Below are 22,378 nucleotides of genomic sequence, written 5' to 3' on the forward strand. Positions count from 1 at the left end.
CAGATGGAAGTTGTTTTGGAGGAGTGTTTACTGCCGTCATCTACGTTTCCCATGAGACGATTCCCTGGATGTGATTGGCCCAAAAATAGCCCAGACGTAGATCGCTACATTTAATTGGCTAATTTGCGGAGCGGATCGTCTAAAAATTATCAAGCCAGGATCACTTTTCTGTGTTCATAGATCGCCAATTCTGAGTCTACACGCCTGTACTCTGTCGGGTTACGCCGAATGCAGCTATCTCGATGCGAGGATGCCGGCAAGTGCTGCGATGGCTGAGTACATCAACTCGGTACCCAGTTTCTGGGCTACCACCCCGTCCCATTCAGTGGTCTGAACAACGCCGGTTGTTCACTTCTTCGGTCGCCAGGCTGGCCAGACAGGCCCAGACGGCAAAGACGCTCTCCGACCTTGAGAAGCGCATTGCGGCGATTCCAATTGAGCGGTATCGGAATTTCTGTATCGTCGCCCACGTCGACCATGGCAAGAGCACGCTGTCTGACCGGCTTTTGGAACTCACCGGCACAATTCAACCCGGAGAAAATCATCAAGTCCTCGATAAGCTGGACGTCGAGCGTGAACGAGGAATCACTGTTAAGGCGCAGACCTGCACGATGTTATACAACTACAAGGGCGAAGACTATCTGCTCCATCTTGTCGATACGCCGGGCCATGTGGACTTTCGCGCGGAGGTGTCGCGCAGCTACGCCAGTTGTGGAGGCGCTTTGCTTCTCGTTGATGCCAGTCAGGGAGTGCAGGCTCAAACTGTCGCCAACTTCTACCTGGCCTTCGCGCAGGGTTTAGAGCTGATCCCCGTGATCAACAAGGTTGACTTGCCATCGGCCGAACCAGAACGGGCGCTCGAGCAGATGCGGACTTCATTCGAGCTGGATACCAGTAAGGCGGTTCTTGTGTCGGCAAAGACAGGACTGAATGTCGACCAAATCCTGCCTTCGGTGGTAGAAAATATCCCCGCGTAAGTGGAGATTATCGCCCTGGCTGTAGTACTGTCCATACTGACAAACTCCAGTCCTGTCGGAGATAGCAAGAAACCCCTGCGCATGCTCTTGGTAGATTCTTGGTATTCGACGTACAAAGGCGTTATTCTTCTCGTTCGGATCTTCGATGGCGAGGTCAAAGCTGGTGACCATGTAGTTTCGTTCGCTACGGGATTGAAGTACACCGTGGGTGAAGTTGGCATCATGCACCCAGAGCAAACGCCGCAATGTGTTCTCCGTGCCGGCCAAGTGGGCTACATCTACTTCAATCCAGGCATGAAACGTAGCAACGAAGCCAAAATTGGGGACACGTTCACCCGAGTTGGCTGTGAGAAAGAGGTGGAGCCACTTCCGGGTTTTGAAGAGCCAAAGGCGATGGTCTTTGTGGCTGCGTATCCAACCGATGTGGATGACTTTGACCGTCTGGAGGACAGCATCAACCAGTTGATCTTGAATGACCGCAGCATCACAGTCCAGAAAGAATCGTCAGAGGCCCTGGGCGCTGGGTTCCGGCTTGGTTTCTTGGGCACCCTGCACTGCTCGGTGTTCGAAGACCGTCTGCGCCACGAGTACGGCACCAAGATCTTGATCACGCCTCCCACTGTTCCGGTCCGGGTGATCTACAAGGACGGCAGGGAAGAGACCATTACCAACCCGGTCCACTTTCCAGACGAAGAAACACTCCACCTGCGTGTCCAGGAGGTTTTGGAGCCATGTGTGCTGGCAACACTGACCTTTCCGGACGAGTACCTTGGCCGCGTGATCGAGCTGTGCGAGGCGAATCGCGGAGTACAAAAGAGCCTGGAATACTTTACATCGTCGCAGGTTATTCTCAAATATGAGATCCCGTTGATGCAGCTGGTGGATGATTTCTTCGGCAAACTCAAGGGTTCAACCAAGGGCTACGCCAGCATGGACTACGAGGATGCGGGGTGGAAGCCCAGCAACATCGTGAAGCTGCAACTACTAGTGAACAAGAAGCCCGTGGATGCGGTGTCCCGGATCGTCCATTATAGCCAGGTGGATCGATTAGGCCGCCAATGGGTGACCAAATTCAAGGAACACGTTGAGCGGCAGATGTTTGAGATCGTGATCCAGGCGGCGGTGGGGCGGCGCATTGTGGCCCGCGAGACTATCAAACCGTACCGCAAAGATGTTCTAGCCAAGCTGCACGCTAGCGACATCACACGACGACGCAAACTGCTGGAGAAGCAGAAAGAAGGCCGCAAACGACTTAATGCCATAGGCAACGTGGTAATTGACCAGTCTGCCTATCAGGCGTTTCTTGCCAAGTAGCCTCCGGCTACCCACAACCACATGTACAATATGTATAACACCGCATGTCGGCATCTCCGTGGATATGTACATAGAGGATATAGTTGTACGTGCTCTCAGAGAATTAATCAAGTTCGAGTAGCATGCATACATAGTGTTTCCGTTTGCCATCACCAATGGTAGGACATAACCAACTGCAGCCGCGGCGTTGGGGGACCTTATCTGAATTGTCCAACAGTCACCTGATCTATTACTTTCCCCCGCAGGTACTTCCTACTGCACACCGAAATATACTCGTAGAGTATCCGGTTTCTACCCGCAGACTTCGACAAGTGGTTTCCACAGTACCTCGGAGATGGAGTCAAGGGGCTTCTCCCTTTACCAGTCAGTCTCCCTGCCATAAATTCTTCTGCTTTATCTACCTGAGCGATACTACGCTGGCAATGATGGGCCAATTGCGACTCTTGCGAGAGAAGGTGTGGCCTAGGCTTGGCGCTCCTTAGCCTCCGTTCTTAGGGAGAGCCAAGAGCCCCACGTGGCTGGGGCAGTCCGGCAACCGTTTTGCGGCCGCTTTCCTTGGTCGAAGTTTATCTCAAGTTGTAGCACTTTTGCTCGTACAGCTACATCGAAAGATGGATGGATTTCTCAAGCCAAGCTTAGTTCATTGGTTGGCTAGTGGGTAAGTACATCGGAAGCTCAATATGTACCTGCTAAGCATGGCTTGTATTGTTCCAAAGGAATGAAAACAGCATCCACCACAACGTCCTCTCATCACCACGACTTCCCCGACAAATCATCCACCAAGTCTTCCTCGAGTCACATCGAGGATGTCGCGCACAGATAAGGCCCAAAAAGGGGTGTTCGTATCCGACGAAGCACTTTAGATGCAGCACTTCCAGGAGCCATCAGGGCAGCCGAAGTCCCAGAAGACGCTGCGGTAGCCAGACGGGCAGTTGGGCTTGGCGCAAATGGCGGGCTTGCTTGGAGTTCCCTGCTGGGCACAGCCAATTGCGCGCTCCTCAACGGGCGCAACTGTCTCGACCGTTTCAGCTGGCGCAGCAATGGCCTCTGGAGTAAAAGCTGTCAGCAAGGAAGGCAAATAGGGAACAAACCGAACTAACGCTGAGCAGCAAGACTAAGGAAAGATCAATGTTAGTTCCGACTTTCTCCTGATACATGGCGGAGCGTGATCAAGTACGTACCCAAGGAGAGCGACGGCGATGGTAGTGAAGAACTTCATTTTGGCAGGTAGTTGAGGATTGCAAGTGTTGAAGATGAGTATAGCAGAGTGAAGCTTGCTCTTCTGATCGATCGACTTTGTTGCTGTTGCTGTTGAGGAGCGTTCAGAGAGGGAGAAATGGCCCTATTTATGCCCTCGACCTCGTACGCTGCCTTCCATTCGGGGTATATGTTGGAATCGGATGGACTGGATGTTCTGGAGGGACGAAAAACAAGTAAAGCGGCCAATCCAAACATCACAAAAGACGAGGTTACGTCGAAGGTACGCTTCCTCTGCATCTTTCGTTTGCCAATGGTGTGAATCCCGCTCGTATCTGCAACTCAGCCGGCTCGATGACTTCATTGCTTTCACGCTCTGAGCTCTGCGGAGCAGCCAAAATACGACCGATCGACACAAGCTCCTCGTATCAAACCTCAACAATCTCGAGGCGTTCAGCTTCGCAGTCCGAGAATATGATGCTGCGTTACATCAATAGTATGCACTTTAGGACGCCGAAGTTCCATTGTCAACCCTTGATGGCCGCGCAGCTCGTATTCGGTCGTCATCGGCCAGGCTCCTATGTCCTTTGTCGTGGCGGAAAATCCCCAACAGAATCAAAGCTGCATCATCACACCACAGCGTTGGCAGTCAACGGAAGACATTGGAGGCGCAGTTGAGCTGCAGCCGATGGTCTTGGCATATCAATTTCAAATACTTGCTCCTTGCTTGCTGTGTGCTTCGAGACCACATAGAGACTCAATTGAACTTCATTGCTGAAGCCATGGACCTCCATGGAGGGATCTGCATATGGTACCTGGCTCCCGCTGTTCCGTAGCCAATAGTTAAGCAGCAGGCGAGTTAAAACCCTTGCATGGACGGTGAAACTTACTACTTAGGTAAACAATGTGGTCCTCCCAGCAGCAAATGCTCCCAATAATGGTGTTTCCATTCTCGTATTCTCGACATTCCTCCAATCGTCAAAGTTGTCGATCATTCTAGCCAAGGTGTGCGGGGACCGGCCGTAGTAGGGCTATTGCCATTCCGTGTTCTCGATCCTGCCCCGCAGGCCGGGGTACAGGGATCGTCGATCCTTTGCTCCGCCTTGGCTTAGCGTTGAAGTAGACGGCAAGGATCTTCACTAGCCCGTACCCGTACTCTGCTGGCTGGCCCAAGCCGCATTGGAGGCGAAAAGATCCTGGCGACCGTGGCATTTCGCAGAATCTTTCCCTTCTGGCTAGCACGGCTTATAGTGCGAGCCAAAACACAGCAGGTACCTGGCTTGACTGGTTTGTCTGCAATTTTGCCATACTGCAACTCAAGAATAATTGCTGCACCTTTCCTAACTTCAAACAGCCCTGGCATTTGAGTATCTTGTTAATCAACGCAGTCTGGCCATTGCCGTGAGTGTTGTCCGTCGTACTGTACACTTGAGTAGGTGGTCTCCGGCCACGGAGCGGTCAATCAGTGTTGACTTGTTGGCCAATTCCATATTGCATGATATATGAACCCTGTTCAGCTGCACACCCCCTGTTAGTCAAACACGAGAAATTGCGGGATGAGAAGCAATCCATACGGCCACTGAAAATCAGTGGATTTTCTGATTGGCCCAAGTTGCACGTACAGAAGCCGAGGCCGTGAGAGACCAGCACCAATGATGCTGTGTACAACAAGGTCGTCATGACGTATAGGCTGTAGCGGACTCTTTTGAGACCCAGAAAGGACGCCTCGTGGATCGAAAAGTAGTGCCATGGTACAATGACGATGGTCGGTTTCTCCCCGGATTCCCTTGGAAACTCTCTGATGCACGAGCCTCATGCCATGGATCAATGATCGGTACCCGAGCTAGCTCCGTCAGGTGACAGACTGTGCATAATTTAATAACCAGAATCGAATCAGCATCTAAAACTGCTTGCACGACGTGCGTTGTCCCTCCGGGAATTTCCCACTCGTAGTACAGAGTATTTCACCCGCTCTCAGAACGGGATAGCGCACGACGATGGGATAATTTGTAAATTGGATCCTCTCGTGTATTCCGAGAATTGCTCACCAAATGCGAAGAGGCTGCGGACATGGGTGTCGTCAGACGGAGGGAACCACTCTGTGGCTTCCAATAGCGGCCCTTGGCTATTCACTCGCCTTGCGACATGGATTAGGGTTGAGATTTTGCCTCCGGTCAATGGAATTAACCAACAGCAAAACGATGTTGGACTCCGTTCGCAACAGGAGCATGGTTAACACCTATCTGCTCACAAGAAGGTCAATCGACGATCAAATTAGGCGGTTGAAAAATATGTTTGTAATCTCAGAGCGGTCGCGAGTGTATCACTCAAGTGATGACCAAAGGATGACAAATCTTCAGTCGAATCCATGAAACTCGGGAAAACAGCATATGAGAGCACTTGCTATTTCCACCATGTTGAATGAGTATGGCTAGTTCAGCCTTTGGCGAATCGCCTCGACCTCTTCGTATTTCCCTTGTTTTTCGAGTACTGACGTGAGCCTCTCGAGGCTTTCGAGGGTGTGCGGGTGCCCTGGTCCCAGTGTTTTCAGCTGGCCATCCAGCACCCGCCGAAACATCACCTCTGCCTCATCATAATTGCCTTGACGCTCGAGAAGTAAGCCGATACTACTGAAGCAGATGAGAGCATGCGGACTTTCCGGCCCTTGCAACTTCTCTCTGACCTCTAATGCCCGTCGATACATTGCCTCCGCTTCATCATACCTTCCCATTTCGAGAAGGATCAACCCAAGGTTGTTGACGCTGTTTAGAGTGTCGGGATGTTCAGGCCCCAACACCCTTTCCTCGATTTCTAGTGCCCGCCGAAGCATTGTCTCGGCTTTGTTATGCTCGCCCAGATCATAGAGAGCTAATCCAAGGTTGTTAATGCTGTCGACGGTGTCCGGATGCTCAGGCCCCAACGTCTTCTCCCTGATCTGTAGCGCCCGTTGATGCATTGCCTTAGCCTCCTCGTACTTCTCCAGATGAGAAAGCACTACTGCAAGGCTGCTGATGCTGCTGATAGTCTCTGGATGTTCGGGTCCCAGAACCTTCTCCCTGATCTCTAGCGTTCGCCGCTGCAATGACTCCGCTTCCTCATACTTGCCAAGATGAAGAAGAACTATTGCAAGATTGTTGGCGCTTTTTAGGGTGTCTGGATGTTCAGATCCAAGTGCCTTCTCTCTTATATGTAGCGTCCGCTGATGCATTGCCTCAGCTTCCTCATACCTGCCCAGATCAGAGAGGGCTATCGCAAGACTATTGACGCTGTTTAGAGTATCAGGGTGCTCAGGTCCCAGCATCTTCTCCCTGATCAGTAGTGCCCGCCGATGCATTCTTTCGGCCTCATTATGCTTTCCCGAACGGGAAAAAACTGATCCAAGGTTGCTCATGCTCTCGAGGGTCTTTGGATGCTCAGAACCGAGCACATCCTCCTGGATTTGCAGCGCCCGCCGAAGCATTGACTCGGCTTTGTTATATTTGCCCAGGCCGTAATAGGTTAATCCGAGGTCGATAATGCTGTTGACAGTGTCTGGATGCTCAGGCCCCAACATCTTCTCCCTCATATGTAGCGCTCGCTGATGCATTGCCTCGGCTTCATCATATTTGCCCAGATCAAAGAGTGCTACTGCGCAGTTGTTGACGCTGTTGAGAGTATCAGGATGCTCAGGGCCTAATACCTTCTCCCTGGCTTCTAGTTCCCGCCGATGCATTGTTTCGGCCTCATCAAACTTGCCTAGACGAGACAGGACTGATCCAAGGTTGCTGACGCTCTCCAGGGTCTCTGGATGCTCAAAACCAAGCAATTTCTCTCTGATTTCTAGTGCGCGCCGAAGCATTGCCTCGGCCGCGTCATACTTGCCCAGATTGACAAGGGATAATCCAAGATAATTGACGCTCGCGAGGGTGTCTGGATGTTCTGGCCCCAGTACCTTCTCCCTGATCTCTAGCGCCCGTCGATACATTGTCTCGGCCTCTCGATACTGGCCCAAATAATCAAGGCTGAAGCCGACCATTAGAATAAGGTCGCTCACGGTCACCGGGTATTCGATCATATTCTCAAACTCTAGAACGTGCCGTGCATGTGAAAGGTATCCCATCCATATATCTCTGTTTTCATGTTCAGGAACCGGAAAAGCTTTTATAAGCTGCAGCAATGCTTTTGTGGGCCATTTACTCAGGTCCCCCTTTTCTCTCAACCAATTCAATGTCGCAAGTTGAACCAGTCGGTGCATATCGTAAGTGTTGCATTCTTCTCGCTCCGTAATGAATGCATACGCTTTCAGAACTCCCATTGCCTCCTCCATTTTTACACTTTCCTCTGGAGGGAGCAAAGCTCGTGGAATGCCTTTATGAGCCAGACAGGACATGAATTTCAGGTAATCGGCAGCCAGGGGATAATTGTCCTCAATGTTGCGAAATGTTATGAACCAAGTCGTGGCGATGGAATTGTCTGCCTCTTTATAACGATGTCGGTCCTCAAAGTCTCTGCTTAGCAACTCAATCATGTTCTTGTCGCTTGACCGGCAAAGATCTAGGTATTTTGATGTCGATATCCGTGTTTTTGCCATGTATGCAGACGCTTGCCGCACAGCAAGAGGCAGGTAACCAAGGCATTCAGCGAGCTTTCTTGTGTGTTCCATATCTTGCATTTGGGATTCGTGCAAATTGATTCTCAAGAGCTCCAGCGCTTCATTTTCGCTCATTTCCTCGACAGTAACAACATTGGCCTCTGGGATATCAAGCCTGCTTATGATCTCGCGGCTCCGGGTAGTGAAGAGAATGGAGCCGTTTCGGCTGAATGGAAGATAGTTGATGAGACCTGTATCATTGTCGAAGAGAAGCGTTGTATTGTCGGCGTTGTCAATAATCAGGAGCCAGCTGGCCGTACTTTCATCCAAAGCGGCCTTCACAAGCTTCTTGACATCTGCATCTTTTTCATCGATTCCATCAATTTTCATCAGCTGGCCGACTTTTCTGTAGGCATTTTGGAAACTGGAAGAATCTACGGCGGGGATCCAAAAGATAGAACAGTCGTGATGGCTGTCACGGACCCGAAAGGCAGCCTCCAGGGCAACCTGCGTCTTTCCAATCCCACCAAGTCCAACGATTGCTGTCCATTGACAGTCATCTTCTTCTACACTGGGTGGTATCAACGAAAGAAGCCGTTCCATGATTGATTCGCGGCCGATGAAGCCTTTGTTTCTCCCGAACGGCACAGCAAAATGGGCGGGACCTGCAGTTTGAAACTGATTAGCATCTGGAGAGAATTTAGACTACAGAATCACTAACCTGCTTTCCTCTCTGCTAAAATTTTGAAATCCGTGTTTTGGACAGGCATTTCAACTCCTCTGGAAAGGAGGCTATCGACAAATCTCTGGATAGTGCTCTCGTTCTCAGCCAGATAGTTACGAGTGTGAGCAGAAACTTTGCTGGCTTCCTCCCAATCTGACAAGGTGATGTCTTGCAACCCTTGATCGACATTGAATCGATAGTACTGGCCAACATCACCAAACCGATTATGAAGTTTGGCAGCCACCTTTTTGGTGGAAGTAGCCATTTGCTTCAATGCTTTTATGATGGAACGTCGGGAGTCTTTGATAGTGACGACATCGCCCAGGCCGGTGCCAATGCTGAGGACGCACATCTGGGTGCGATTCGGAAACAACCGTTGGCCTTCCTCGATGAGAACCTCGCATGGGTTATTGTATCCATAGCCAGCATCAATGAACTCGACCCGATCGCGCCCTAGCCTGATCGGCTTGAAGAAACTAACCGCTGCTGATGTCGCACGTGCAACCTCCCAAATGGTGCAGGAATCCAGGGCAGTGGTTGTATCGTACGTTGTGAAGAGCGTCGGTAGCGCATCAAGGTTGTCTTTTGTGATTGCTAAGACCACTCTATCATGAAATCATTAGCTCGTGTTCCACCGTTTCTGTCTGTAGGCTCGTTGACTCACGTCCTTGTGCATTCAGTGTTCCGAAAAGGCATTGTATCCGCATGCGAGCAACTTTCAGAAGTTGACTGACCATGATCTCGGCGAACTACGCATTCCGCTTCTGGGCAAAATTCTCTGATTGTCTGTTTGATCGCGTCTTCGAGGGCTTTGGCAGAGAAAGCTCCAGAGGATTGTGGAAACCACGAAGTCCGCTTCTGAGTAAAGGCCTGCTGGGCGATTTTTCGATATGCTTTAATACAATCGTTGACACTCATACCCAGCCTGCCAAGCAGTATTGCAATGATTCTGAGTTTGTGTCAGCCAGCTCTGCTGGACAGATCAAAGGAAGTACGGCACCCTCCCGTGCTTGTGCCCCCAATCAAGTCAAATTGTTCACATGGACGGGGTACGTCTCGAAGACCCTCGCTCTCCCGTATTTTCTCCATGATTCTCTCCAAAATAAGGAGGCTTGAGAGGCCACGAATCCCTCCCCCGTCTCAACTGAAGTTAGCCAGACCCAAGGACTCGAAGCCGGTGAACCATACCAAGAGAGAGGATTCTTAGTAGATTTTGCGAAGCCATCCTCTTATCGTGATTCACATTCACGAGTCACTCGGTTATGTATCTCAATCGTCATACCCCGCAAAACAAGAGTTTAAGCCAGCGAGAGGGCTGTCGGCCTACTTTGATCGTCCAAACATCTTTGTTGAACAGGGCTTACGAACAAACCGCTACTCTGTGTGTACTGTAGTACGCGGATGCGTGTCTCCGCACGAACCCACCAATTCTGTTGGCTAACTTTATCCATGATGTTCTGATAAGCCTCGATGGCGTGATCGTAATTCCTATTTAGGAGGCGCTCCTCGTGAGATAAGGCTGGCATGTATCTCTATCAACAATGCACCTCTTCACCAGTAAATCGAGGTTTGCAGCTCTGCTCGCGCACTATATACTCTGTATTGTGCAGGGAAAAACCCCTGGGCCTTGAGCTGTGGAACCCCTGTTCTTTTGGCCTGCACATGGTCCCAGGACCAAGTTCCTCTGGCCACAGAGCCGGTTCTCCGTAGTTCTCCGTAATTAACAATTTGAGATTCTGGCAATCCAAATTGGCAATTCGGCCACTCGTAGGGACTAAGTACTGAATGTTTCGTTAACGTAGCCTGCTGTGAGATGCAGTACCAGTCTAGATTGTCAATGTCCCCCGTATGTCAAGAGTTGAATGTGACCCATGGCACCAACGGATGATCGTCATCGGTCTCCACGAGAATTTTGTTGGAATTTCTCAGCTTCCCGAGGACATGCCATGGCATGCCTTGGACCGTGCACCGATCCATGCCTGAGAGCCTGAGGCAGCAAGGACACTGATTCAGTGATTCTAGATCGGTTCGGCAAGATTGAGTTGCACGCATGCAGCGAATCGCGATCGAGGGCCGTGCTTGTCACCATGAGCGGACGCTGTGGTTGGCTGAATAATGACTCGTCACCCTTTTCATATTGCTATTGGACAGGGTTACGTACGCCATCCAAGAGCGCAGACTAGCCTAACTCAGCCGGGAAAGACGCGGAATATTTCACTGCCACAGCCCTATGAGATCAGTGCTGGTCGTTGCCCAAAAGAGGATAGCACCAGGGACACGTTTGATCATGGCACTACGAGAAGTGGCCCCATGCAAACGCGGGAATTGCGGGCACAAGTCAACACGCGGCCAAGAAGTTGCAAGGAGTCAAACCGGCGAATATTCCGGCAAGAAGTGGTTTGAATATACGAGAATGCACACCCTCCGAATTTTTGCTGAGAAGAGAATATGGGCAGGTATGGGGACGATAATTCCTATCCAATCTCGCAAGGGACACGTTTCCCAGTCGGGTCCAACAGAAAAATCCATCAGGGATCCGAGCTGAGAGCCAAGAGCCCTGGCTGGTGCCTTAATGTGCCGACTGGCAGTGTCTGTCAGCCAATTCTGCCGAGCACGAGTCAACGGCACACCACCACGAGTCCAGAGTCCAGATTGCTCGGTGGGCTCGGAGGGTGGGCAAGCCGTGAAGTCCATGGCATGCAATTTACATAGTGTAAGATTCCGCGTAACAGACTATTGAAACTAGTAATTAATCGGGCCAATGAACAATGCGATGCCAAACAAGGAGACAATCAGAAACGGATGATTGGACCATCATGTAAGATTGCTGCTTCACTGGCAAACCATCTGAGACGCAATTTCGTTGCAAAAACCGTGTCTCGCATTTTTGCAGCTGGCGTGGTCCCTCCGCCCACTTGGCAGGAATCAGGGGGTGTCGCCCTAAGGATTTTAGCGTCAGCTTTTTGATTGCAGCCGACCCGCCTCGCCTCTGCCAGAGCCCAGCACCGTTTCCTCCGCACCCGCAACCTGTCAAAGAAGTCCGTCTCTTTTTTTTCCCTCCTCTTGCTTTCTTCCCAGTCACTCGTTCAGATTAATTACTTACTTTATTCTTTAGCCACGCCATTATCTTTTGCCATACATAACTTCCGGCTGACCGTTCCCGTCCCTGTCTCTACCTCTCCCCCCCTTCCAACACCCCCCATTGTTCCCCCGACCGATTTAACGTTCTCGGATCATCGCGACTGTCACTGCGATGCCCCGATTCTGAGTCGATGGCTGCGCTGCGAGACCATGGTTCCTGATCCGTGAAGCGTGGCCAACCCATCTCGAACCAGGGCGGACCAACGGTTTCTACAGCCTGGACCCCGTTGAACTCTTCGGATATTTGTGTCGCGACAGACTCCTTTCGCCGTAAAGGGGACTTCCGTGTCGATTGGGCTGTCGTGGTGCATTGACTGCTTTTGTCCATTCACTCATTCTGTTATCGCGAGTCGTTGACCGACTCGACCTTTTCTCTTTGTTTGATTCTTGTCGCTCTTTATCTTCACCCTAGGTATCCAGGATCTTTTTGTGGAGTCGAATCTTCACCCCTGCCGTCACAATGGATTCACCAGACAGTATGTGACGTTGCGATCCTTCTACGTTGTGAGACACCGTACTGACCTCAGTACAGTCATGATGGAATTTGCGCGCCGATCGCTCTTCCGGCGCTGCATTCCCTGTCCCGACGAGCCGCCCAAGTGCAACTGCGGTCCGGATGAGACCTGTACCGAGATCAGTCGATCGTGCAATCAGTGTCCCACAACAACATGTATCAAGAACTCCGATATCCACGGCGGGACATCGACCAATACGGGTGGTTCGGGTAGCAATGCCGGGGCGATCGCAGGAGGCGTGATTGGAGGGTTGGCCTTTATCGGCATCGTCACCTTCCTAATATGGTGGTTCGTGATCCGGAAGAAACGCAGCGCCATCCTCGAGCAAGAGAAGACTGCTGCGGCGCAAGCAAGTCAACGGCCACGGTCGATGCAGTCAATTGCATCGACAGTCTTCACGCGAGCGTCCAACGTCATCCAAATTGCCTACATTCCCGGCCTCACGAACCGCCCCGGTTCTTCTGCCCCCTCGCAGCCCGACCAACACTACTTCGTGCCTGCCGATCTTCGAAACTCGCAGTATTCGCTGGATCGCCACAGCATTGCAACCAGCCTGGCCCGCAGCAGCGTGGCAACAACCATCTACCGAAGCGATGCCATTGTCAGTCCCGTGCCTGCGCAGCAGGCGATGCGTGGGAAGGCGGCTGTTATCAGCGTCAAGTCCGGCACCAGCACTCCGACCGATGCGCAATCAATTCGTACCATGGATGCGCCGGCGGTTCCGGCCATCACCGATGCCCAGTTGAGGAAAGCGGGCCTCGTCGCCGAAGGCGGCAGCACAATTGTCGCCCGGTCGATGATTGCGCGCCCGGTCAACGTCACGAGGCCCGGCCAACCCAAAGTGTCGACCGTGACCGAGGAGACGGGGAAGAAGTCCGACGCCGATCGATCCACCAACAGCAGCAGCAGCAGCAGCAGCAGCGAGTCTGCGGCTTCGCACACGCGTGCACAGCAGCTCGACGAGGAATCCTCGTCATCTGATTCCGACTCCTCCTCGGACGAGAGCGAGTCCGACAGCGAAAGCAGGAGCAGGCATGTGAACTCGCACACTCGAACAGCCTCCGCAGACGCTCCCGAGGTGGTCATCCAACTGACGGACGATGCAGGTCCGTTTGCGGACCAGGCTAGCTCCGCTCTCGCGTCGCCAACGGCATCGACGGCCTCGACCGACCTGAAAGACGATAACAGTGCCGTGTCTTCGGGACGATCCAGCGGTCACCACAAATCGGATTCCGTTCACCGGCAACGCTTAGGTGCGGGCTTGCACCGACTGGCCGAAGAGAATCAGGCGCGAGACCGAGCGCAGAGTCCCTTTTCCGACGAGCACGAAGTCAAATAGTGGATCGATGCGGTCTGGAGTCTACCGCTTCCTCTCTACTTTACGACGGTTTTCCTTTTTTTTTTTTTCATGTGTACAATTTTGCTACCGGGTTTTTGTGGTTTCGTGCTGGATTTGCTGAGTTTCTTGTTGTTGAACTTTGGCAGTTTCGGAACGGAATGGGACAGGCGGAGAAACTTCATGGTGTTATTTTTTTTTCCCCCTTTACTCTCTCTTATCCTCTTTGATTCCCCAGCGAACTCGACTCGAGTCGCTTGACATTTTCAATGTCTTTTGTCCTTTATTTACGTGATTTTGAACCAGATCGAATCCTGTTGCGAACTGGTCGCCAGTACGAGTATGTATTATCAGCAGGATGAATGGAATTGAATCTGTCCGTATGGACTATCTGAATTGGTCATTCGCGATTTGTGAGGCTGTTTAGCACATTTCGAATCATTGCGCTGGGGAGGAGCACTTGCAGTGTGAGCAACTGGATTGTCGAAGCAAGCATTCATAGCCGAGGATGCCTGCGAATAGACTTGTAGATATGCAACTTGACTATGGAGGCTCCTCTGCGTTCAACATTTCGTAGACAGTACTTCTCAATTTAGTCGATTCCTTATCCACACTTCCAACAGGTAATATCCGTTCTTGTTGAGTTGTTCACCTCACCGCTCTTTATTTCTCATCGGCACAGGGAGTACGGAGTACTGGATGAGGTAGTAGCCAGCAGCTGAACATTCATCTGATGAGCCTTGAAAGTGCCTAGACTAACTTCCCGGTTAGTCAATGCCGGCCTCCGACTCGCGACAGATCTCTGATGAAATGAGCTCGTCTGGAATGAGACATCCAAGCAGTGGTATTCGATAAAGCTCTACTTTATTGATAGAAGCCATGAAAGGATCAGTAGGCTCAGCCTCCTGTTCATTCTCTATATGCATTGCTTGGAGTGGCATATTTTGTTCGGGTTCATAGGTTCTGTACATGATCCCATCAACTGGCATTTTGCACCGAGAAGACTGTGCATGGTCAGCAAAAACTAATAAAAAAAAAACAAATAGCACACCAGCCATCCTTGGGTATGATTTTGGCATCCTCTACAAGTTTTCCTGGAATCAACTCTATCCAGCCAGTCTTGTAGCGTTGCAGATTTTTCAATTGCGTTTCATGAGTCCTTCCCGTAGACGGTTAAGCTCACTGCGGATCGATCCTGATGTGCGCCGACTAGTATCTAGATGGCTCATGGCTGATGATTTTCCGATCGTTCGATCAGTTATCAGATCATTCGGATGTTTTCTCCCTCGGCTCCTCCCTGTCCGACCGCGATCTCGTTTCTTTTGCTGCCCGTAAAGTTTGTGGTGATCCTGAAACTGCACAGCTGCAAGCGAGACGATTTTGTCCCTCTGCTGGCTGGGGGTCTTCGGTCCTTGCAGAAATTAACTGTCAAAGGCGTCTTGCGTCTGTTGGGTGGAGATCCAGGCAAGACTGGGGTGCGGCTGGTGGGCTCCAGCTGCGGCTATTTTTAGCTGTCCACCGCTGATTCTCGGTGTGATTGTCGGTATGTCTTGAGTATTTGGTCCATGGCATTCAATTCAGCGTCCATCAACGATCATCAACAGATGAGAATCAACAGCGGCCAGATGGATGTCACCAGTTCTGACTGAAATACAGCCGCACCACTTCGATGGTGCTTGGACAGCGTGACCAAACCTCTTGCATGTCTGGAATGGATGGGCACATCCACGTATTGAATCACGTACAGTCACCTTGGTTACGAAAGTGGCCGTCTCATTGGCTGCGAGGCTTGGGTCTGACAATGTGTACGTATACCATTCCCTCTCGGGAAGTTGTCGGCCCCAAGTGAAACTCGAGCAAAAATCCAGAAGAACGGAAGGAATTCACACCTTCTGCGCAGTCCACCGCGAGGAGGGATTCGTCGTCCGACTCGGTGAATTAGTCAGAGTGAATTGTGTATTCTCCCTGGCCAGAACTCGCAAAACTCGGACCAGGAGAGGAATCCCTCGGACGGAGGACGAGAGTCCGTCAACAACGCGTAATTACACTCCCAGAACAGAGGGTAATTTTGCCTCGCTGCCCTGAGTTCCACCAGCCAAACGTGGAGGCATCGCGGTTTCAAGTCGCACCCACCAATCATGAGCCCAAGACAACACGTATGGTACCGTACTAAACGGGTACTCTGTCCAGGAACCGTAGCGACTCATTTGTGGCCCGTCTGGTGCCTCTGGCCGGCAAGTGAGCCCTCGTCCGGACTGCACTGGGAAAATAACTGATCGCTGAATTCCAGCAGCACCACAGACGGGGTTTATCACGTGGCAGCCTGGCCCCGGGATCAATACGAACCAAGCAGACCTGTTCTTGACGCAAATCTCCAGATTTCAGCTGGGCGGGAGGCGGTTAGGTTGCGGGTTGCTCTTCTGGGAAAAATTAAGGCCGTGGCGTTTCCCGATCGGGACAAAGCGCATTGTCAACTGCCGGAAATAGAGCTGAGCAGCCACCTGGACCCCCTTCTGACCAACCAAGCCACAGTCAGCTCTGTCTAGTCTCCCTCTTAGGACTAACCGCTTCTTCATCTCTGGAGAGGAGAAAAACGACCAAAAAAATTGAAAATTCCCCCTAAGAAAAAAGGCCAACATCAACACCACTCTTTCACGGCTGTAGCTCTTTCGTTTCCCCCCCATCGATCCTGCCCCCAGGATCTTCTTTCTTCTCCTCCATCGCGTCTTCTCCAGAGGCCAGCGGCGGGTTCGTTTCTCGTCTGCGTGCCTCCCCCTGAGCCCTGGCGGCTTTGTTTCCGTCCGAAGCGTGTTTGTTGTTTCTCGGTTCATGCTTCTTTGACCGCCGCCGTGATTGAGTCCTGTTGCACGTTGCCCTGGTTTTGCCGTTGACACGTTCGTCATTCTTTGTCTGCCGACCAAGAAGACTCTCTGCGGCCCTGTGATCATCTGCCCGTCTGCCCGCCATGGCGTACCAGGGCTCCCATTCGCCAACGGGCAATCCCTCGCCCTATGGCGATGATGCCCATCATATGCAGGACTTGTCCCATTCCAATGTGAGTGTCTTTTTCTACCACGAGACGCGGTGTGTGTGATTTGTTGACGTCTCCTGCAGTACGGAGACGATGAAGCCTCTCGGTCTCTGCTCAATCAAGGTCCCTTCAACGGACCATTCGAGGATCCTCACAGCCGCTCCGCGTCCCCAATGCGTCCTGTCTCGCGATACAGTCTCACCGAGTCCTATGCGACCAACCCCTCTAACACGTCCTACCAGGATCCCTATCAGCAGGGCAGCGACAACCCGGCCGCGGCTTTCGGCGTGCCGGGACGCGTTGCGTCTCCCTATGCGCGCAGCGAGACCTCGTCGACCGAGGCTTGGCGCCAGCGGCAGGCGCCTGGCGGTGGTGGCGGGAATCTGCGCCGCTACGCGACCCGAAAGGTCAAGCTGGTGCAAGGCTCAGTCTTGAGTGTCGACTACCCCGTGCCCAGTGCCATTCAGAATGCGATTCAGGCAAAGTACCGCAATGATCTCGAGGGCGGCAGCGAGGAGTTCACGCACATGCGATGTACGTTCGATTTCAAAACATATTCCTGACGCTGAACACTGACGAAGGCGTTTCTGCCAGACACCGCTGCGACCTGCGACCCGAACGAGTTCACGCTGCATAACGGTTACAACTTGCGGCCGGCCATGTACAATCGGCACACGGAGCTGCTGATTGCCATTACCTACTACAACGAAGATAAGACGCTGACTGCGCGGACGCTGCACGGTGTCATGCAAAACGTCCGCGACATTGTCAATCTGAAGAAGTCGGAATTCTGGAACAAGGGCGGCCCGGCATGGCAGAAGATCGTCGTCGCTCTGGTTTTCGACGGTATCGACCCATGCGACAAGGATACGCTCGATGTCCTTGCCACGATTGGCGTTTACCAGGATGGTGTCATGAAAAAGGACGTTGACGGAAAAGAGACCGTGGCGCACATTGTATGTGCTTCTCCCTCTCCTACCTTGATTAGCGACGGCTCGACTAACGAGGCAACAGTTCGAGTACACTACGCAGCTCTCCGTCACGCCCAACCAACAACTCATTCGCCCCACTGATGATGGTCCCAGCACTCTGCCCCCGGTGCAGATGATCTTCTGCTTGAAGCAGAAGAACAGCAAGAAGATCAACTCTCACCGATGGCTCTTTAATGCGTTTGGCCGAATCCTGAACCCCGAGGTTTGCATCCTGATCGATGCTGGTACGAAGCCCGGCCACAAGTCGCTTTTGGCTCTGTGGGAGGCTTTCTACAACGACAAGGATCTCGGCGGTGCTTGCGGTGAAATCCACGCAATGCTTGGCAAGGGTTGGAAGAACCTGATCAACCCCCTGGTCGCCGCCCAGAACTTCGAGTATAAGATCTCCAACATTCTCGATAAGCCCCTGGAGAGTGCGTTCGGATACGTCAGTGTGTTGCCCGGTGCTTTCTCGGCCTACCGGTTCCGTGCGATCATGGGTCGGCCGCTGGAGCAGTACTTCCACGGTGACCACACTCTGTCGAAGCAGCTGGGCAAGAAGGGTATCGAGGGCATGAACATCTTCAAGAAGAACATGTTCTTGGCCGAGGACCGTATTCTTTGCTTCGAACTGGTCGCCAAGGCCGGTTCCAAGTGGCACCTGTCGTATGTCAAGGCCTCCAAGGCCGAAACCGATGTGCCCGAAGGTGCTCCCGAATTCATCTCCCAGCGTCGTCGTTGGCTGAACGGTTCCTTCGCCGCTAGTATTTACTCGCTGATGCATTTCGGCCGGATGTACAAGAGCGGTCACAACATTGTGCGCATGTTTTTCTTCCATATCCAGTTGATCTACAACATTGCCCAGCAGATTCTGACCTGGTTTGCTCTCGCTGCCTACTGGCTGACGACTTCCGTCATCATGGACCTGGTCGGCACCCCTGGCTCGTCGAACAATAACAAGGCCTTCCCCTTTGGCAACAAAGCCACGCCCATTGTCAACACGGTGGTCAAGTACGGTTATCTGGCCGTGCTGCTGCTGCAGTTCATTCTGGCATTGGGTAACCGGCCAAAGGGCTCGAAACACACGTACATCATGTCGTTTGTGTTCTTTGGCCTTGTCCAGATCTACATCATCCTCGATTCGATGTACCTGGTCGTGCACGCGTTCTCCGGATCAGCGCCGATGGATTTCGATACCCAACATGGCTTGGGAGGATTCTTGAAATCGTTCTTCTCCACGTCGAGTGCCGGTATCATCATCATCGCGCTGGGTGCCACTTTCGGTCTCTACTTCGTGGCCTCGTTCATGTACATGGATCCATGGCACATGTTCACGTCCTTCCCGGCCTATCTCCTGATCATGTCGTCGTACATCAACATCTTGAACGTGTATGCGTTCTGCAACTGGCACGATGTGTCCTGGGGTACCAAGGGTTCGGACAAGGCCGATGCATTGCCGTCAGCACAAACGCAAAAGGATGCGGATGGCAAGGGAGCCGTGGTCGAAGAAATCGACAAGCCGCAGGCCGATATCGACAGCCAGTTCGAGGCAACCGTGAAGCGGGCGCTGACGCCGTATGTGCCGCCGCCGGAGAAGGAAGAACGCACGCTCGAGGATTCGTACAAGAGCTTCCGCACCAAGCTGGTCACTGCATGGATGTTCTCCAACGCCCTGTTGGCCGTCTGCATCACCAGTGAGGGTATGGACAAGTTCGGCTTCACCAATCGGGCCACCGAGCGGACCTCCAAGTTCTTCTCTTCGTTGCTGTATGCCACGGCTGCGCTGTCGCTGGTTCGATTCATTGGTGCATGCTGGTTCCTGGGCAAGACGGGTATCATGTGCTGCTGTGCGAGACGATGAAACCCGAGAGCCGAAGGGGAGTTACGAAGCGACACACGACAAACGAGTATTTCTTTTTGCGCAGCAGATTGTACCTCCTTGCAATCTCGCTCGCTGCTGCTCGTCGGTTCACGTATGTGTTATATAATCCCCACGGTTCCGTCCGGCTTGTATCCTAGATTAATGTAGAGTCGATTTGTTTTGTTATTCTCTTTTTTTTTAAATGTTATCAAACCCTCTTCGCAAGCTTTTTTTGTTTTTTGTTTGTGTTACTGTCGTTGAATTGAAATGTCTGTCAAGTGATTAAATGAAACATGACAATCGTATGACCATGAACTGTTGATAGATGTGGGATACTTATTGAATGAAGCCATTCACGTTTTATCGTTCTTTGATCCGTAGAATTCGTTTCGTCGTGCGAGGCTACCAGCTAGAATATATCAAATCCGTCTCATTAGGTTTCGGAACTCCAAAAGCCATGAGAACAACACATACAGCTTCCTCGGCTGTGTTAAAATAAACATTACCCTTGATTCAACTGTAATGTATGTACATGAACGGTAAAATATCAAGTATTCCATTGACTGACTTCTTGGATCTCGTCTAAGATAAAGTAGCTCAATCGTAATTCGCTCTGTCAGCTTGTCCGGCTATGTTTGGTTTGTCAATAGCGAGGGAGCAACTGTATGACTGGCTGTTCTTGAAAATGTATCACAATCTGTTCTTGAAGACGTCAAAGTGTTTCTCCACGGCTAACAAAGGTAAACCAATGTTAGCATTGATGCCCCCCAGATGACGAGAATAAATGATGGTCACGTGTGGACCCAGCCCTAGCCTTCAGACACCACCATTGTCCTGTTGTGTGTTTAGATATGGGTCCTAGAAGGGTAGAAGTGCTAAGGATAGTAGTGTCAGTTAAGACCTTATGAATGTTGGACGCAAGCAAAGCTAACTAAGAAGCCAAAAAGAACCCTCTCGATTCAGGATTTCGTAGCCAACTACATATAAATCCCCCCAGTAACGATATTAATCAATTGCAATTCCAACCTTGCCGAAATGACGCTGCGCCTCCATGTATTCAAAAGCCTCCTTCGCCTTCTCCAGTGGGAACACCTCCTTATCAACCACAGGCTTGATATCATTCGCCTCGATCGCCCTCACCATCTCCTCAAACTGGCCCCTCGGACCGACAAACACCCCTCGGAAGGTACAAAGGTGCCACAAAGCATGAATAATCCGTGCGTCACCCTTGGGCTCCACGCCACCAAGGAGGCCAATGATATTGATCACCCCATCCGACCGGACGGCCTTGATGCTCTGTTCTTGCGTCTGGGGACCGCCCACCTCGAGGATTTGATCCACGCCCTCACCGTCGGTGAGCTTGCGGGCGGTTTCGCCCCAGTTGGGGTCCTCCTTGTAGTTGATGACGTGGTCGGCACCGAGTTTCTTGAGGATTTCGGCTTTTTCGGCTGTCGAGGTGGTTGCAATGACTCGGGCGCCTGCGGCTTTGGCGAACTGATTCCTTGTCAGTAATTACTATTCCTCAATCCTAGGTACTTAAAAAAAGAGACGAACCTGGAGTCCGAAAATGCTGACACCACCAGTCCCCTGCACTAGCACCCATTGGCCAGGCTTCAGTGGCTTCCCTCCAAAGAGCGCATTCCAAGCCGTCAGACCGGCACAGGTGAGCGTTGCCGCCTCGACATAGTTCAGGTTACTCGGGGCCCGCACAAGGCCATTCTCATTGAACACGGCATACTGGCGTAGAGTGCCATCCAGAGCCCCGCCAAGGCCCGAATTGACGGCAATGGGATCAATGGGGTTGTAGTAGTGACTCTGATTGAACAGCGTCACCACTCGATCCCCGGGCTTCCATCGAGTGACTTTGGACCCAACGGCGATGACTTCACCGGCACCATCAGAGCCGGCAACAACGGGGAATTTGATGGGGAAGGGATACAAGCCCTAACCAAGTCATTAGCCGGTTGGACAAAAACAGAGGAGGAAGAGGGTCCAACACACCTTTGGAATAATCAAATCACGATAATTCAACGAAGCCCCACGCAGATGCACCAGGACATCATTCTCAGCAACCGGCGGGATTTCGGCTTCGGTGAAGGCGAGATCGTCGAAGCCGTTGGTGCCCTTGAAAATCCACTGCTTTGTCGTTGTAGGAGCCATTGTTGCGAGTTGTTCTTTGCGCCTAAGAAGGTAGAATTTCCTGATTTGCTTGATTTAATGCGTTCTTGACTTGGGCCTCGCTGACCACCGGTCACTTCTCGTTTATATACTGAAGACATGACTCTGAAAAACCATGGAGATTAGATCGACTTCACGGAGATTAGATCAATGAGTCCGTCCATTCCCCCGGATTTACTGCTTCAAGCATTAATAATTTGGAGAGCTTGAAGATCATATACAAAGTACCATGTATTTACCGAATGAAGAAAATGGTGACACGCGATAGCTCGAGAGGGTCGAGAAACCGATCACCGTTTTCTCCGATCCTTGGGGCGTAGGGCCCATCTTGCTGCATTGATTAATAATGGCCGATTACGCGATTCACGAGGACGCTCAGTTTGTTGCATCGCGAAGGAGATCTGATGTATGTGTCTCAATGTGTGCATTTGTCACTAACTCCGAGGATGGGATACGAGCAATTGTTCGAAAACGTACACAAACTCCGTACTCCGAACATTTCCTCATCATGTTGATGCAAAAGTTAGGCAAATACAATGACCAAACTTGCGATATCAAACTAC

General features: G+C 51.6%; 10 protein-coding genes across 10 annotated transcripts; 3 read left to right on the forward strand and 7 right to left on the reverse strand.

The window, feature by feature from the left end:
• Positions 1–242: 242 nt before the first annotated feature.
• Positions 243–2,291, forward strand: VTN49DRAFT_2580 (uncharacterized protein; the record flags this gene model as incomplete). The annotated part of the gene is made up of 2 exons (XM_069410321.1): positions 243–973; positions 1,028–2,291. 2 exons carry the CDS (start codon positions 243–245, stop codon positions 2,289–2,291), a joined length of 1,995 nt encoding a protein of 664 aa, XP_069269138.1.
• Positions 2,292–3,150: 859 nt separating this feature from the next.
• VTN49DRAFT_2581 (uncharacterized protein) lies at positions 3,151–3,510 on the reverse strand (the record flags this gene model as incomplete). The annotated part of the gene is made up of 3 exons (XM_069410322.1): positions 3,151–3,338; positions 3,392–3,405; positions 3,473–3,510. The coding sequence occupies 3 exons, from the start codon at positions 3,508–3,510 to the stop codon at positions 3,151–3,153; spliced, it is 240 nt and encodes a 79-aa protein (XP_069269139.1).
• A 607-nt stretch (positions 3,511–4,117) lies between these two features.
• On the reverse strand, positions 4,118–4,455 carry VTN49DRAFT_2582 (uncharacterized protein; the record flags this gene model as incomplete). The annotated part of the gene is made up of 2 exons (XM_069410323.1): positions 4,118–4,313; positions 4,379–4,455. 2 exons carry the CDS (start codon positions 4,453–4,455, stop codon positions 4,118–4,120), a joined length of 273 nt encoding a protein of 90 aa, XP_069269140.1.
• Positions 4,456–4,946: 491 nt separating this feature from the next.
• On the reverse strand, positions 4,947–5,388 carry VTN49DRAFT_2583 (uncharacterized protein; the record flags this gene model as incomplete). Its single annotated transcript, XM_069410324.1, has 3 exons — positions 4,947–5,005; positions 5,111–5,286; positions 5,354–5,388. The coding sequence occupies 3 exons, from the start codon at positions 5,386–5,388 to the stop codon at positions 4,947–4,949; spliced, it is 270 nt and encodes an 89-aa protein (XP_069269141.1).
• Positions 5,389–5,919: 531 nt separating this feature from the next.
• VTN49DRAFT_2584 (uncharacterized protein) lies at positions 5,920–10,007 on the reverse strand (the record flags this gene model as incomplete). Its single annotated transcript, XM_069410325.1, has 5 exons — positions 5,920–8,723; positions 8,780–9,387; positions 9,447–9,731; positions 9,783–9,921; positions 9,971–10,007. The coding sequence occupies 5 exons, from the start codon at positions 10,005–10,007 to the stop codon at positions 5,920–5,922; spliced, it is 3,873 nt and encodes a 1,290-aa protein (XP_069269142.1).
• A 1,947-nt stretch (positions 10,008–11,954) lies between these two features.
• Positions 11,955–12,251, reverse strand: VTN49DRAFT_2585 (uncharacterized protein; the record flags this gene model as incomplete). The annotated part of the gene is made up of 1 exon (XM_069410326.1): positions 11,955–12,251. The coding sequence occupies one exon, from the start codon at positions 12,249–12,251 to the stop codon at positions 11,955–11,957; it is 297 nt and encodes a 98-aa protein (XP_069269143.1).
• Positions 12,252–12,383: 132 nt separating this feature from the next.
• On the forward strand, positions 12,384–13,777 carry VTN49DRAFT_2586 (uncharacterized protein; the record flags this gene model as incomplete). The annotated part of the gene is made up of 2 exons (XM_069410327.1): positions 12,384–12,399; positions 12,456–13,777. The coding sequence occupies 2 exons, from the start codon at positions 12,384–12,386 to the stop codon at positions 13,775–13,777; spliced, it is 1,338 nt and encodes a 445-aa protein (XP_069269144.1).
• Positions 13,778–13,981: 204 nt separating this feature from the next.
• On the reverse strand, positions 13,982–14,274 carry VTN49DRAFT_2587 (uncharacterized protein; the record flags this gene model as incomplete). The annotated part of the gene is made up of 2 exons (XM_069410328.1): positions 13,982–14,148; positions 14,205–14,274. 2 exons carry the CDS (start codon positions 14,272–14,274, stop codon positions 13,982–13,984), a joined length of 237 nt encoding a protein of 78 aa, XP_069269145.1.
• Positions 14,275–16,739: 2,465 nt separating this feature from the next.
• VTN49DRAFT_2588 (uncharacterized protein) lies at positions 16,740–19,637 on the forward strand (the record flags this gene model as incomplete). The annotated part of the gene is made up of 4 exons (XM_069410329.1): positions 16,740–16,829; positions 16,889–17,339; positions 17,400–17,761; positions 17,820–19,637. The coding sequence occupies 4 exons, from the start codon at positions 16,740–16,742 to the stop codon at positions 19,635–19,637; spliced, it is 2,721 nt and encodes a 906-aa protein (XP_069269146.1).
• Positions 19,638–20,642: 1,005 nt separating this feature from the next.
• Positions 20,643–21,797, reverse strand: VTN49DRAFT_2589 (uncharacterized protein; the record flags this gene model as incomplete). Its single annotated transcript, XM_069410330.1, has 3 exons — positions 20,643–21,131; positions 21,192–21,581; positions 21,639–21,797. 3 exons carry the CDS (start codon positions 21,795–21,797, stop codon positions 20,643–20,645), a joined length of 1,038 nt encoding a protein of 345 aa, XP_069269147.1.
• Positions 21,798–22,378: the final 581 nt, after the last annotated feature.

This window comes from Thermomyces lanuginosus (assembly GCF_041956635.1).
Source record: "Thermomyces lanuginosus strain ATCC 200065 unplaced genomic scaffold VTN49scaffold_27, whole genome shotgun sequence".
NCBI lineage: Eukaryota > Fungi > Ascomycota > Eurotiomycetes > Eurotiales > Trichocomaceae > Thermomyces > Thermomyces lanuginosus.